The sequence below is a fragment of the Phoca vitulina genome, unplaced genomic scaffold (genome assembly GCF_004348235.1).
Source record: "Phoca vitulina isolate PV1807 unplaced genomic scaffold, GSC_HSeal_1.0 scaffold22, whole genome shotgun sequence".
Classification (NCBI taxonomy): Eukaryota; Metazoa; Chordata; class Mammalia; order Carnivora; family Phocidae; genus Phoca; species Phoca vitulina.
The window spans coordinates 10340066-10354421 of NW_022589725.1; the positions used below are offsets into that span (position 1 = coordinate 10340066).

Genomic DNA, 14356 nt, shown 5'->3' on the forward strand with positions numbered 1-14356 from the left:
CTCTATGACACTTTAAATTTTCTCCACTCTTCTATAGTCTCATGCCATCTGCATTCCTCTGAATAGAAAATCTCTCCACCCTAGTTCACAGAGAAAATAGGAATCATCAGAAAGGAAATTAAATATTAATATTTTTTTTCTCTTGTGCTCAACATCTTAGCTCATCATCTCTTGTGTGAATCCCTCTTATCTCTTTTTAATATGTGATGCCACTTGTCCTAAGGTACATGTAGGAGCACTACACCATTGTTTTTCAATATTACGTATGTAAGCTATGGATTTGAAAGCAGAAAGCATCTTCACTTTGGCTTATAAAATCCTTTATGTGGAAGATTGATGAGGTAAGTCTTTATATTCTGTATAAAAACAAAACTAAATTCATATATGAAAGTCGTTAGTGTTTGGATACTATTAGCCTACTAACTGGTCTTCCATCTTCATATTTTCCCTTCTCTGATCCATTCTGTGTATAGTAGTTAACATCAGCTTTTTTTTTAAATTTTATTTTATTATGTTATGTTAATCACCATACATCATTAGTTGTTTTTTTTTTTTTAAGATTTTATTTATTTATTTGACACAGAGAGAGAGAGAGACAGTGAGAGAGGGAACACAAGCAGGGGGAGTGGGAGAGGGAGAAGCAGGCTTCCCGTGGAGCAGGGAGCCTGATGTGGGGCTCGATCCCAGGACCCCGGGATCATGACCTGAGCCGAAGGCAGACGCTTAACCGACTGAGCCACCCAGGCGCCCCACATCATTAGTTTTTGATGTAGTGTTCCATGATTCATTGTTTGCGTATAACACCCAGTGCTCCATTCAATACGTGCCCTCTTTAATACCCATCACCAGGCTAACCCATCCCCCCACCCCCTCCCCTCTAGAACCCTCAGTTTGTTTCTCAGAGTCCATAGTCTCTCATGGTTCATCTCCCCCTCTGATTTCCCTCCCTTCATTTTTCCCTTCCTACTATCTTCTTCTTCTTCTTTTTTAAACATATAATGTATTATTTGTTTCAGAGGTACAGGTCTGTGATTCATCAGTCTTACACAATTCACAGCGCTCACCATAGCACATACCCTCCTCAATGTCTATCACCCAGTCACCCCATCCCTCCCACCCCAACCACTCCAGCAACCCTCAATTTGTTTCCTGAGATTAAGAATTCCCCATATCAGGGCGCCTGGGTGGCTCAGTTGGTTGGGCGACTGCCTTCAGCTCAGGTCATGATCCTGGAGTCCCAAGATCGAGTCCCGCATTGGGCTCCCTGCTCGGCGGGGAGTCTGCTTCTCCCTCTGACCCTCCCCTGTCTCATGCTCTCTCTCTCTATCTTATTCTCTCTCTCAAATAAATAAATAAAATCTTGGAAAAAAAAAAAAAAAAGAATTCCCCATATCAGTGAGATCATATGATACATGTCTTTCTCTGATTGGCTTATTTCGCTTAGCATAATACCCTCTAGTCCCATCCACGTTGTTACAAATGGCAAGATTTCGGGTTTTTTTTTTTGATGGCTGCATAATATTCCATTGTATATATATACCACATCTTCTTTATCCATTCATCTGTTGATGGACATCTTGGCTCTTTCCATAGTTTGGCTATTGTGGACATTGCTGCTATAAACATTGGGGTGCACGTACCCTTCGGATCACTACATTTGTATCTTTGGGGTAAACACCCAGTAGTGCAATTGCTGGGTCGTAGGGTATCTCTATTTTCAACTTTTTGAGGAACCTCCATACTGTTTTCCAGAGTGGCTGCACCAGCTTGCATTCCCACCAGCATTGTAGGAGGGTTCCCCTTTCTCCGTATCCTCGCCAACATCTGTCATTTCCTGACTTGTTAATTTTAGCCATTCTGACTGGTGTGAGGTGGTATCTCATTGAGGTTTTGATTTGGAGTTCCCTGATGCCGAGCGATCAACATCAGCTTCTTTTTTTTTTTTTTTTTTAAGATTTTATTTATTTATTTGATAGAGAGAGAGACAGCGAGAAAGGGAACACAAGCAGGGGGAGTGGGAGAGGGAGAAGCAGGCTTCCTGCCGAGCAGGGAGCCCGATGCGGGGCTCGATCCCAGGACCCTGGGATAATGACCTGAGCTGAAGGCAGCCGCTTAACGACTGAGCCACCCAGGTGCCCCATCAACATCAGCTTCTTAAACATGAGCCATATAGCCCTCCCCTGCTTAATATCCTCTAATGGCTTCCAGCTACACCTAGAATAAAATACAGACTTCATCTAGTAGTCCTTGCATAATTTAGCTTCTGCCAATCTTAATTATTCTTTAAATTAATTCAAGATTAATTAATTAATTCAGATTAATTAATTCTGAATTAATTAATTCAGATGCCACACTGGTTTTCTTTGGATTCTTTTTATTTTTTTAAATTGAAGTATAGTCGACATACGCTGTTATATTGGTTTCAGGTGTACAACATTGTGATTCGACAACTCTATACATTACTCAGTGCTTACCATAAGTGTAGTCACCATCTGTCACCACACAAAGTTATTGCAATATTATTGATTAAATCCCTATGATGTACTTTTCATCTCTGTGACTTATTTCATAACTGGGAGTTTGTACCTCTCAATTCCCTTCACCAATTTATCCATTCCCCCACCCCCCTCCCCTCTGGCAACCACCAGTTTTCTGTATTTATGAGACTGTTTCTGCTTTTTTGTTTATGTGTTTTGTTTTTAGATTCCACATATGAGTGAAATCATATGGTATTCCTTTTCTCTGTCAGACTTATATCACTTAACATGATACTCCCTAGCTCAATCCATGTTGTCAAAAATGGCAAGATCTCATTCTTTTTTTATGGCTGAGTAACATTTCGTTGTGTATATATACACCACATCTTCTTTATCCATTCATCTATGGATAGACACTTAAGTTGCTTCCATATGTTGGCTATCGTAAATAATGTTGCAATAAACATAGGGGTACACGTATCTTTTTGAATTAGTGTTTTTGTTTTTGGGGTGTAAATACCCAATTCTTCTCTAACTACCCTAAATAAACTCTTATTCTTTCCCATTTCAGGACTCTTGCCCTCAAATCTTCTTTCCCTTTCTCACCCCCCAATACTTGCTGATAAAAATAGCATGTTCAGAGTCACTTCCCATGGCTAGCTCCTATTCATCCTTTGAGTCTCAACTTACATGCCACCTCCTCAGAGAGGCCTTACCTGGCCATATTATCTAAAGTGTAGTTTCCCATGTTATTCTCAAGTTTAGCTCTTTGTTGTTTCCTTCAAAGCACTTACCATATTTTTTTTTCATAATTTTTAATTATTTTATTTTTTCATTGGTTTACTAGACTTTTGCATGCCTCCCCCACCAGTCTAGGAGCTCCACAAAGCCATTATCCACACCTGCCTTGTGACCAGCACATAGTGAACATTCACGGGGTCTTTGCTGACTGAATGAAAAGAAGTCCTTGAACATCCTGTCCCTCTGCTCTCAGTCAACCCCCGGGAGCATCCACCCACACCTTTTCTCCTCTATTGCTCTTGGGATACAATGGAAGAGATGCTCTAGCCAAGGCCATTCTCTCCCACCTCCTTAAGAAACTCCTTGCATCCTTGATTCTTTCTTCTGTTAATACTCAAAGATGTTCCCATGAAACAACCAACCTGCCAGAAACCCCAAAAGTTCCCTTCAGGCCTCAGGTCAGCCCTTGCCGGCCCTCTTCCCCTGACTTTCAGGACTCAGCTGAACACTCTCCTGTGTTCCTCTACAACTCCTTCTCAGGTTCTTTTTTTTAGGGAGCCCTTAAATGTTGGGATCCCCCAAAGTCCTTTTTTTTTTTCAACCCCCCAGTGACAAGGGGGAGGGATTCTCGTGGGGGTAGAGTCTGGAAGAGTTCTGACAATGGGGCGCTGAGGAGTGAGGCTGGGTGAAGCGGGGTGGATAAGGAGAGAGCTATGAAAAGCCCGAGGCCACTGGTCAAGGAGGACAGGTGCTGCGGAGAGGACTTGAGCGTCTGTGACGTGTCGTGGGGGGGAAGACTGGTGAGAACGGGAGGCGCGCGCCGGGACCAGGCAGCCTTGCGCTCAGCAGAAAAAAGCGCGCGCTCGTGAGCGCGGTGGCCTCTGTACGCCTGCGCCGCAGTTGCCGGGCACCCGCCGGCGAAAGGACAACATAGGCAAAGGGTGGGGGCCGCGGGGACTCCGGAAGGCCACCCTTTACCCGGAAATGGTTGTAGAGGAACATGGCGTTGCTGGTGCGAGTCCTTGTGAGTGAAGGAGTAAATTGCTGCGGTCGCCCGCTGGGCCCCAGGGTTGGACTCGGAGAGGGCAGGGCGGGAGAAACTGGAGGAAAGTGCAGAAGGGGAGCTTGTGCGGCAGCGAGGCTACGCGACCGCCTCTCTTGCGGGGAAACTGAGGCAGCGTCCTACTTCCCCCTACCCTCTGTTTGGCTGTGGCTTCCCCCTCTTTGGAGGAGGGAGAGAGCGACATCGGACCTAAATTTGTCGAAGTTTGCTTTTTCTTAGTCACCTCATGCGACCTCTTTCCCGCAGGGAGAGGCAGCACGTGGGGGCACTGATTGGAGTGTCGGGAGACCTGGGTTCTAGTTTCTCTTCTGTCACTGATGCCCAGTGTGACCTTGGACGAGTCACTTTCGGGCCTTTTCCCGATAGGAAAAACGAGGTTAATCTGCAGTCCCTTTGGTTTCTGAGGTTCTCTGGGTTTGTTTCCGAGATCGGTGAGACGATTTGTAACTGTACAGTTAAGTGGAATACTATTATAGGTTGTTAGGTTGAAAGCTGCACAAAAACCGGGCTCAGATCTGTCGTTTTGCCTTTGCCTAGCACAGTGTATGGCACATCATAGGTGTTCAAGAAATGTTTATTGAAGGAATTAATGAAGTAAGGAAGGAAGGATTATTAGACTGCTTAAGGGAAACTGCTGCACGTGTGATTCAGTCCTTATCCTTCTCCATTCTCTGACATCTGGGAATTCAAGGAGAAAGAGAGCAGGAAAAGGTTAGGAAGATACAGAGCTTAGTTACTAATCATTGAGGGATGGAAGGGTTTATAATTTTAGTGAGTCTTTCAAAAATTGGGTCAAGGACATTGTTTTTCAGAGCAGACACTTTCCATTCCTGCCTCTGGCTATCTTGTGAGTTGTTATTTACACTTAACGTTTCTCATCTTTTTATATATGGTTTACAAGGACTGCTGTTGTACCTCTTGTATTTCTTGTCAGCCTAGCAAAGGCTGCTCAGTAAGTGTTTGAAGAATAATAGCTCATTTAACTTACAGAAAGATTCATTTGGTGAAGTAATTGTTGATGCCAGGGCAGAAGTTGATTCAGATTTGAGAACTGCTGTTGGAAATGGCAACTAGGATGTCCTTATTTAGTTTTTAAGGTGGGTATGTCAGGAAAAAGGTAAAAAGTTTATTGGGCTGTACATCCGAAATGAACACCTTGATTTGTCTTGGAAGTTAGTGGCTGTCCCAGATATATTAAATATTCTTGCCCCCTGAGTGTGTGGACTGTTGCAGGTTTATTCTTGGGTGGTAGCATCCATTGAAACCACCTAACTGCCCTCTGTTAGTCAGATTTTTTTTTATTTATTCCTTTCTGTTCATCTTTTTAGATAAAAACCAAGTTTAGATAAGGAAAGTCACTTTTACTTTTTTAGGTTTTAAAATCACTTTCACTTTATACTGTGATTGTTTAAAGGCCTCTTATAAGCTACAATCTCCCTTAGGACTAGTTGCAAGTGGCAGTAAACATGAAAGCAGCAGATATTTATTGAATACCTATTCTGAAGAGGCATTTGCATTAGGTGCTGAGGAATTCACAAATACAGGCAATCTACCTGTCTAGGAGTCTGAAGAGCCTTGGTTGAAAGTTTGGCTCCATTACTTATTGTGAATGTGGCCTTGAGCAAGTCATCTAATTTCTCTGAGCCTCAGATTTTCTTAACAGTAAGTTTGATAGGATTGATCAGAAAATCAATTGATACAGGTGACATTTAAGTGCTTTTCTTCCGTTCCTTTTAGTTTAGCAACTGTTTTGAGAGTTTACTACATTCTAGGAGCTATCCAAGGGACTGAGGATGAAAAACATACACCTTTCTCTCAAGTTTATAATCTAATAGGAGAGACAGAAAAGAGAACTACTAATACAATAGTTGAAATGCTGTGATAGAAGTCTGCACCAGGTGCTACAGGAGCAGAGTAGAGACACATCTAGCCCAGCTTGAGGATAAGCATCCATCAGGGACAGATGCCTGAACTAAATGAGAGCACTAGAGAATGGGAGAGAGCATAGAAGAGAAGCATTAGCTTATGCTACTAATGCCAGACAACCAAGAACTGTACGTGAATCTTTGGCTTGACACAGGGACACTTATGGGGAAATGGCAGGAGAGGAGTCAGGGCCTTGTGTTTCATGGTTAGGATTAGAGGTTTATCCTGAGGCAGAGGGGAGCCTTTGAAATATTTTAAGCGAGGGAAGATTTATTTTTAATAGGGTTTTTTCCAAATTTATTTATTTATTTATTTATTTTTCAAATAATTTTCAAGTTGAAAACAACCCGATCTTCATTCTCAAGTTGTTCTTACGCCTATAATATAAACCACTAAGGTACTTCTATAGGGTGAGACCCTGAGTCTTTCAAATGGACTAAGGGAGGAGGTGCATCATGGGTAAGTTGCAAATGCACACTGAGGAGGTTTGAATGGTGTGCAACCTCACGTGAACTGATAGCGGCCCAGTGTCCAGGCTGGTTTCCTGTGGTCCCCCGTTTGCGCCTGGCCCTGGAGACTGGGTTCTAGGACAAGGTTATGCACTCCCTGACCTTTTGTGACTTGTGCTGGAGATAAGTAGTCTGTGATAGTCATGTGTATATATTGCTTGGCATCATCTGTCATGCTGTAGATGGCATTTATGTCAAAGCTTCTGTTTTTAGGGCAAAAAAGTTTGTTTTTAAAGGTTTTTTGATACATTTATTTTTTTATTTAAATTTTTAAAGTTAAAGAATAATTGACATACAATAAGTTGTACTTATTTAATTATACAATTTAGTAACTGTTAACATAGATATACACTTGGAAAGCTATCACCACAATAAAAATAATGAACATGTTTCTCACTCCCCAACATTTCTTTGTGTTCTTTTGCAGTCCTTTTCTCCTTTTGTTCTCTCCCTGCAACCACCACTGATCAGGGGAACACTTTAGTTTCTTTTCTCATTTTTTATTTTATTTTTAAAAATTTTATTTATTTATTTTTTAAAGCTGTGGTCTTTTTAATTTTTATTTTTTTTAAAGTAAGCTCTACACCCAATGTGGGTCTTGAACTCATGACCCTGAGATCAGGAGTTGAATGCTCTACCAACTGAGCCAGCCAGGTGCCTCTCTTCTCTCATTTTTAAATTGAAATTTAAAAATTTTATTTTGAAAATATAAAAAAGTTAAAAAAAAAAAGAAACTTATCATCGTAAACTCTCATACTCACTGTTAGATTTTTGCTTTAATAGATCCCTGTAGCAGTTGTGGATGGATCAGTCAGAGGGCTGAGATTCAAGTCCTGGAGGCCAGTCAGAAGCTACTCAAGTAATCCTGGAAGAAGTGAGGAAGGCCTGTACTAAGAGGAGAAAGCGTGGTTAAAGAGGAAGGGATGATTTCAACAGGTATTGAGGAAACCATCTGCAGGGCTTGGTGAAAGGTTAGATATTGAGGGTGAGGGAGAGGGATGTCTTAACAGTGAGTCCCGGGTCTGCCTTGGATGACTGAGTTAATATAGCAGTGTCCTTCACTGAGGACTCATATTCAGCTGAGAAGAAGGTGGTGTTTTGTTGTTACTGTTCTTTTTAGTAGCTAGAGAGTTGGTGTTCAGGAGAGAGCAAGGAAGCTGAGATAAAGGTTGTAGTTGAAATAAGACGTTGATATTTCCTGGGCAAGAATATCGATAGCTAACATTTTTAGGGCATTTATCAGGGTGCCCTGGGTGGCTCAGTGTGTTAAATGCCGGACTCTCGATTTCAGGTAATTCTATGTTTAATTCTTTGAGCATTTGCCATTTTATTTTCCACAGTGGCTGCAGTGTTTACATTCCCACCAAGAAAGCATAAGGGCTCCAGTCCAGTTTCTTCACATCTTTGCTAATGCTTGTTATTTTTCCTTCCTTCCTTCCTTCCTTCCTTCCTTCCTTCCTTCCCTCCTTCTTTCCTTCCATAGTGACCATCTTTTTTTTTTAGAGAGTGTGGCTTCCTTCCTTCCTTCTTTCCTTCCTTTCTTCCTTCCTTCCATAGTGACCATCTTTTTTTTTTAGAGTGTTATCAAATTATATATTTATGCATTGTGTGCCCATCAGCATAGATTTACAATTATTCTTCATGCAGTTGCCTTTTAAATTAAAAATAAAAATGGAAATAAAAAATAATTATAAACAAAAAATATATTCATGCTTTATTTTTTATTTATCTAAGTAGTTACCTTTATCAGTGTACTTTATTTTGTCATGTGGATTTGAGTTACTATAGTGTCAGAGGTCTCATTTCAGCCTGATGTTTTCCCTTTAATATTTGCTGTAGAGCAGGTCCGCTGTTGACAGATTTTCTTAGTTTTTGTTTATTTAGAAAGTCTTAATTTTTCATCTCACTGCCTTCTGTCTTCCATGGTTTCTGAGAAGAAATCAGCTGTTAATGTTATCAATGATCTCTTATACATGTTGAATAGCTTTTCCTGCTTTTAAGATTCTATGTCTTTGTCTTTCAACAGCTTGATTATGATATGTCCATTTATAGATCTCTCTGAATTTATGCTACTTGAGTTAGTTGAGCTTCTTGGATTTCTAGATTGATGTTTTTCATCAAATTTGGGATGTTTTCTGCCAGTATTTCTTCAAATATTTTTCTGTCCCTCTATTTCTCTCTTGTTTTTCTGAGACTCCCATTATATGTTGGTACATTGGATGGTATACCATAGTTCTCTGAGGCTCTGTGAATTTTTTTTTCATTCTTTTTTCTTTCTGTTCCTTAGTATGGATAATCTCAGTTGGCCTGTTCTCGTGGTCACTGATTTTCTCTTCTTCAAATCTACTGTTTAACCCCTCTAGTGAAATGTTTATTTATTCTTTTCAACAGAAGAATTTCTATTATTTATTTATTTATTTATTTTATTTGTCAGAGTGAGAAAGAGAGAGAGAGAGAATGCACAAGCAGGGGGACCGGCAGGCAGAGGGAGAGGGAGAAGCAGGCTCCCTGCTGAGCAGAGAGCCTGACATAGGGCTTGATCCTGGGACCCTGGGATCATGACCTGAGATGAAGGCAGTTGCTTAACTGACTGAGCCACCCAGGCGCCCCAAGAATTTCTGTGTTTTAAAAAAATAATCTCTCTGTTGATATTCTCTATTTGGTGAGATAGCATTCTTATACTCTGCTATAGTTCCTTAGACATGGTTTCCTTTAGATTTTAAACATTTAAAATAGCAGGTTCAAAGTCTTTGTCTAGTTTGTCTAACATCTGAGTTTCCTCAGGGACAGTTTATTTTCTTTCTTCAGGGACAGTTTCTCTCAATTTTTTCCCCTTTGTGTATGGACCATGCTTTTTTGTTTCTTTACATGCTTCATACTTTTTTTTTTTGGTTAAAAATTGGACATTTTATGGGGCGCCTGGGTGGGTCAGTTGTTAAACGCCTGCCTTTGGCTCAGAGTCCTGGTATTGAGCCCCACATTGGGCTCCTGCTCCACAGGAGGCCTGCTTCTCCCTCTCTCACTCCCCCTGCTTGTGTTCCCTCTCTCACTGTGTCTCTCTGTCAAATGGATAAAATTTTTTTTTTTTTAAGATTTTATTTATTTGACAGAGAGAGACACACTGAGAGAAGGAACACAAGCAGGGGCAGAGGGAGAGGGAGAAGCAGGCTTCCCGCTGAGCAGGGAGCCTGATGCAGGGCTCAATCCCAGGACCCTAGGATCATGACCTGAGCCGAAGGCAGACGTTTAACGTCTGAGCCACCCAGGTGCCCTGGATAAATAAAATCTTTAAAAAACAAAACAAAACAAAAAAAAACCTGGGCATTTTAAATAATATAATGTGGCAACTTTGGAAATCAGATCTGTCCTTTCTCAGAATTATTATTTTTCTGTTTAGTGACCTTTCTGAATTCTGTAAAGTCTGTATTTGTTGTGTGGTCTCTGCTCAGTTAGTAGCTTAGTGGTCAAATAATGATTGGAGACTTCCTTAAATACTTGGAACCAGTAAGTCTCCTGTTTTTTTTTTTTAAAGATTTTATATATTTATTTGACAGAGAAAGAGAGAGTTAGTGAGAGCAGGAACACAAGCAGGGGGAGTGGGAGACGGAGAAGCAGGCTTCCTGCCGAGCAGGGAGCCCGCTGTGGGGCTTGATGTGGGGCTCAATCCCAGGACCCTGGGATCATGACCTGAGCCAAAGGCAGACGCTTAACAACTGAGCCACCCACGTGCCCCATCGTCTTCTGTTTTTTCTGAGGGACTCTGTGCACATGTTGGGGCACACCATCAACATTCTGCAGGTTGTTTAACATCTCTGTCTTAAACTTCACTTCCTAAGAGCCTCAAGGTCAACCAGAGGTCTCAGGTCTTTTCTGTCCCTGTACACAGCTCTGTGCATGTGCATGGCCTTCAGATTCACAGGAATATGTCAGACCTTTTCAAAGCCCTTATGAGCTCATTCTCTTGCTTTGCCTTTTAAGCTTTTTTATTAGCCTATTGTTTTCCCCAAGTATTATCCACTACCTCAGGCAGCCATGAAGTTAAACAATTGCCTCTATTTGTTTTCAACCAACGTTCCTGGGGGCACGTTTTTCATATTGGATGAGTTCCAGGACAGCCTCGCAAATGAAGTCTTCCAAAGAACTACTAACAGATCAAATAATGCTAGTGCTTTGCAAATAAAGCTTTAAGGAGCATTAACCCCATTCACAAGTCAACTTTTCTCCAGAGAAGACTAATTCTTTTTAGTGAATATTGCTATTTTGAAACCAAACCTGGATGCTAGATGTAGTCATTGCCTCCAGGACCTATCACGACAGGGATGAGAAGTATATGTAAGTGTATACACATACATAAATACACATCTGTTTCTATATTTATATGTATTAAAAACCCATACCAATTATTCTAAATCCATCCTAGTACCACAGGGTTTATTGTACTCTTCTGTCTTTTCATATTTGTTAACTCCTTTCTCTAATAGAAACCCTTAATATTTGTAATAATATATATGCCTATTTGCTCAATCTTAATGTATTTACTGATTTGCTCAAGTCTTTCCCAGATTTAATCAGTCTTTTAAAGCTTAGATTGGACACCCCAACAAAGTGGGAGGAGGCAGAGTATTCAGTAATTATAAACATTCTCTGCTCCTCCTGTCTGTGTAAGTATCCTTTTGTAGCATGCCACTTTGTAATTTGCAGGCAGTTGGCTAAGGTAGTGTTTATCTTTCGGATTATGGAATTGAATTAGTATCCATGGTATTCAGAGTATAGGAGCCAGTGGACATTTGCAGAGTAGTTTTGGTGACTGTGGTCGATCTTCATTATTCACAGATTCTGTATGATTGAATTCATTATACTTGCTAAAATTTATTTGTAATCCCCAAATCAATACTCATGGCACTTTTGCGGTCATTTATGGATATGTGCAGAGGAGTGAAAAATTTGAGCTGCAACATGAAAGTTCCTAGCTGAGATAGATACTCTAACTTCTTATTTTAGCTCTTATACTGTAAACAAGTATCCTTTTCACGGTCTATTTAATGCCATGGTTTTTTTTTTTTTTTTTCATTTTTGTGCTTTGTTGGTGATTTCCCTGTTTAATATGGTCCCCAAATGTTAGTACCATTTAGTGCTATCTAGTGTTGCTAAGTGCAAGAAGGCTGTGATGTTCCTTACAGAGAAAATTTATGTGTTAGGTAAGTTTTGTTCAGGAGTGAGTTACGGTGCTATTGGCCATGAGTTCAATGTTAATGAATCAACTATATATGCATATATATACATATGTAATAAAATAAGATGTCTTTAAACAGAAACACACAAGGTTATATATTGATTGGTTGATGAAAATGTGACTGGAGGCTTGCAGAAACCTAAGCCTGTATTTACCCTAGGAGCAATGGTTCAGTATTTACTAACTCAGTGTTTGTGTGCACTTTATAAAAGAACACCTTGGGGAATAGGAGAATGGACTCCCTGTAAAGCCTTTTCCAGCTCATGAGTAAGCTGAGGAAAATACTATGTATCTTAAAAACCACATGCGGCAACAGGCTGGTCAGTGGACTAATTAAGGTATAGTTGAAAAATTGGTCTGTCAGAGTATTTTGAAATACAAATGTAAAATCACCAGCAATTTCCAATATGCACAGGAAATAAAAACATGAAACCTGTCTTTAAAATTTTGGTTTTGAAGTGTTGGTGAGGCAAAAAGACAATAAAACCAGTTCCCATTTAATTATGGTGTATATATTATCCTAAGTTAAGGCAGTAATTTTAACCATTGGAAATGGCTATAAATGTTTTCCTAAACTTGGGAGTTGAGGTATGCTAATTGTTATAGGCCTAATATGTCAGTATCTGTAAGAGGGAGAGAAATACTTCCACAGATTTATATTCATTTATAAATATAAATCTGGGAGAGGTGTGGAGGAAAATGGGCCAAACAGAGTCAGTAGAACCAGTACCTGGAGTCTGGGGAGACTTCTCGAAGCTAATGAGCTCATGGGTTGGGTAAGAGGGAAGAAGAGAGTCCCAGAGGAACTGACCAGAAGAGGATTAGCTTGTGTGGAGAGGAGCAGTAATTCCCAAACCAGGGAATCTGAGTCAGGTTTTGGAACTGCTGAATGGAGAATACAAGGCAGGGTATGTAAGTATAAAGTTGAGTCTAGAAGGGTCCAGTTGGTAAAGATCAGGTGTTTAAGTTTGACTAAAAGGGCACTTGGAGGCACTGCAAGCTTTTGAGAAAGGGAATACCAGGTTCAAAACAATATTTTAAGAAAATGGTTCTTGCTGCTATGACAGTTTGCTGTGAAAAGAGAAGCTTATGTACATAATTCAGTAACAATTGTTAAAATGATGCTTTTTTGTGTGTTTTAGATTTTATTTATTTATTTGACAGAGAGAGAGCGAGCGAGCACAAGCAGGGGGAGCTGGAGAGGGAGAAGCAGGGAGCCCGATGCGGGACTTGATCCCAGGACCCTGGGATCATGACCTGAGCCAAAGCCAGACGCTTAACCATCTGAGCCACCCAGGTGTCCTGTGTTTCAGTGTTCTTACAAAATGATCCTTGGAACACTCCTGTGAGGTAGCTTTTATTATTCCCACTTTACATAAGGGAAAATGGAAGTCCAGAATGTTGAGTAACTAGTTCAGGGTCACACAGCTATTTAATAACTGTCTTGGGATTCAAATACCCTTTCTGCTGCACCTCAGTTTCAATTAAGGGTTTGGACGAGAATTGTTGTTGTAGGATTGGAGAAGGAAAGAACAGAGCTGATTGCTTCTTTCTTCTAATAAGAACTGATTTAAAGTATTGGCATAAAACCAAGTAGAACCAAAATTATAGAGAAAAATTTTGTTGACATGGGGAAAAATATGATGAAATTCTTCAGAAAATCTTTCAGAAGTTTGTATTGTTCCTACTTGTAATTTCCCATTACTTTTCTTCCTCTGCTTTGGGCTTGAATCTGCAGAAGTTTATCCCATATTTACATTTTTAGGAAAGGAACATCTAACGTTGAATGATTCTGGCAAATGATTCAGTGTTAATAAACAAAAAGCCAGTAACTGTCCCTTATTTGAATATTATCCCAACAGATCAAATCTCAGCTGAAATAAAATATTTTGAAGCTTTACTTTTCATTTAAAACATAAGGTGTTGTGAGTGGTCTATTAAAAATAGTTACACAGGGGCGCCTGGGTGGCTCAGTTGGTTAAGCGACTGCCTTCGGCTCAGGTCATGATCCTGGAGTCCCGGGATCGAGTCCCGCATCGGGCTCCCTGCTCGGCAGGGAGTCTGCTTCTCCCTCTCCCACTCCCCCCTCTTGTGCTCTCACTCTCTCTCTCAAATAAAAAAAAAAAAATCTTTAAAAAAAAAAAAAAATTTAAAAAAAATTAAAAAAAATAGTTACACAGTTTTGGGGTGCCTGGGTGGCTCAGTCGTTTTTTTTTAATTTTTTTATTGTTATGTTAATCCCCATACATTACATCATTAGTTTTAGATATAGTGTTCCATGATTCATTGTTTGTGCATAACACCCAGTGCTCCATGCAGAACATGCCCTCCTCAATACCCATCACCAGGCTAACCCATCCTCCCACCCCCCTCCCCTCTAGAACCCTCAGTTTGTTTTTCAGAGTCC

General features: G+C 40.4%; 1 protein-coding gene across 2 annotated transcripts in view; it reads left to right on the plus strand.

Moving 5' to 3' along the window:
- Positions 1-4128: 4128 nt before the first annotated feature.
- The window catches only part of LOC116641502 (ubiquinol-cytochrome-c reductase complex assembly factor 1), a 97307-nt gene continuing 87079 nt past the window's right edge, over positions 4129-14356 (plus strand). For both annotated transcript variants that reach the window (XM_032419222.1, XM_032419220.1), the window contains exon 1: positions 4129-4242. In XM_032419222.1, coding sequence (XP_032275113.1) covers positions 4219-4242 — 24 coding nt within the window. In that variant the 5' untranslated portion in view covers positions 4129-4218. The remainder of the gene's footprint in view (positions 4243-14356) is intronic.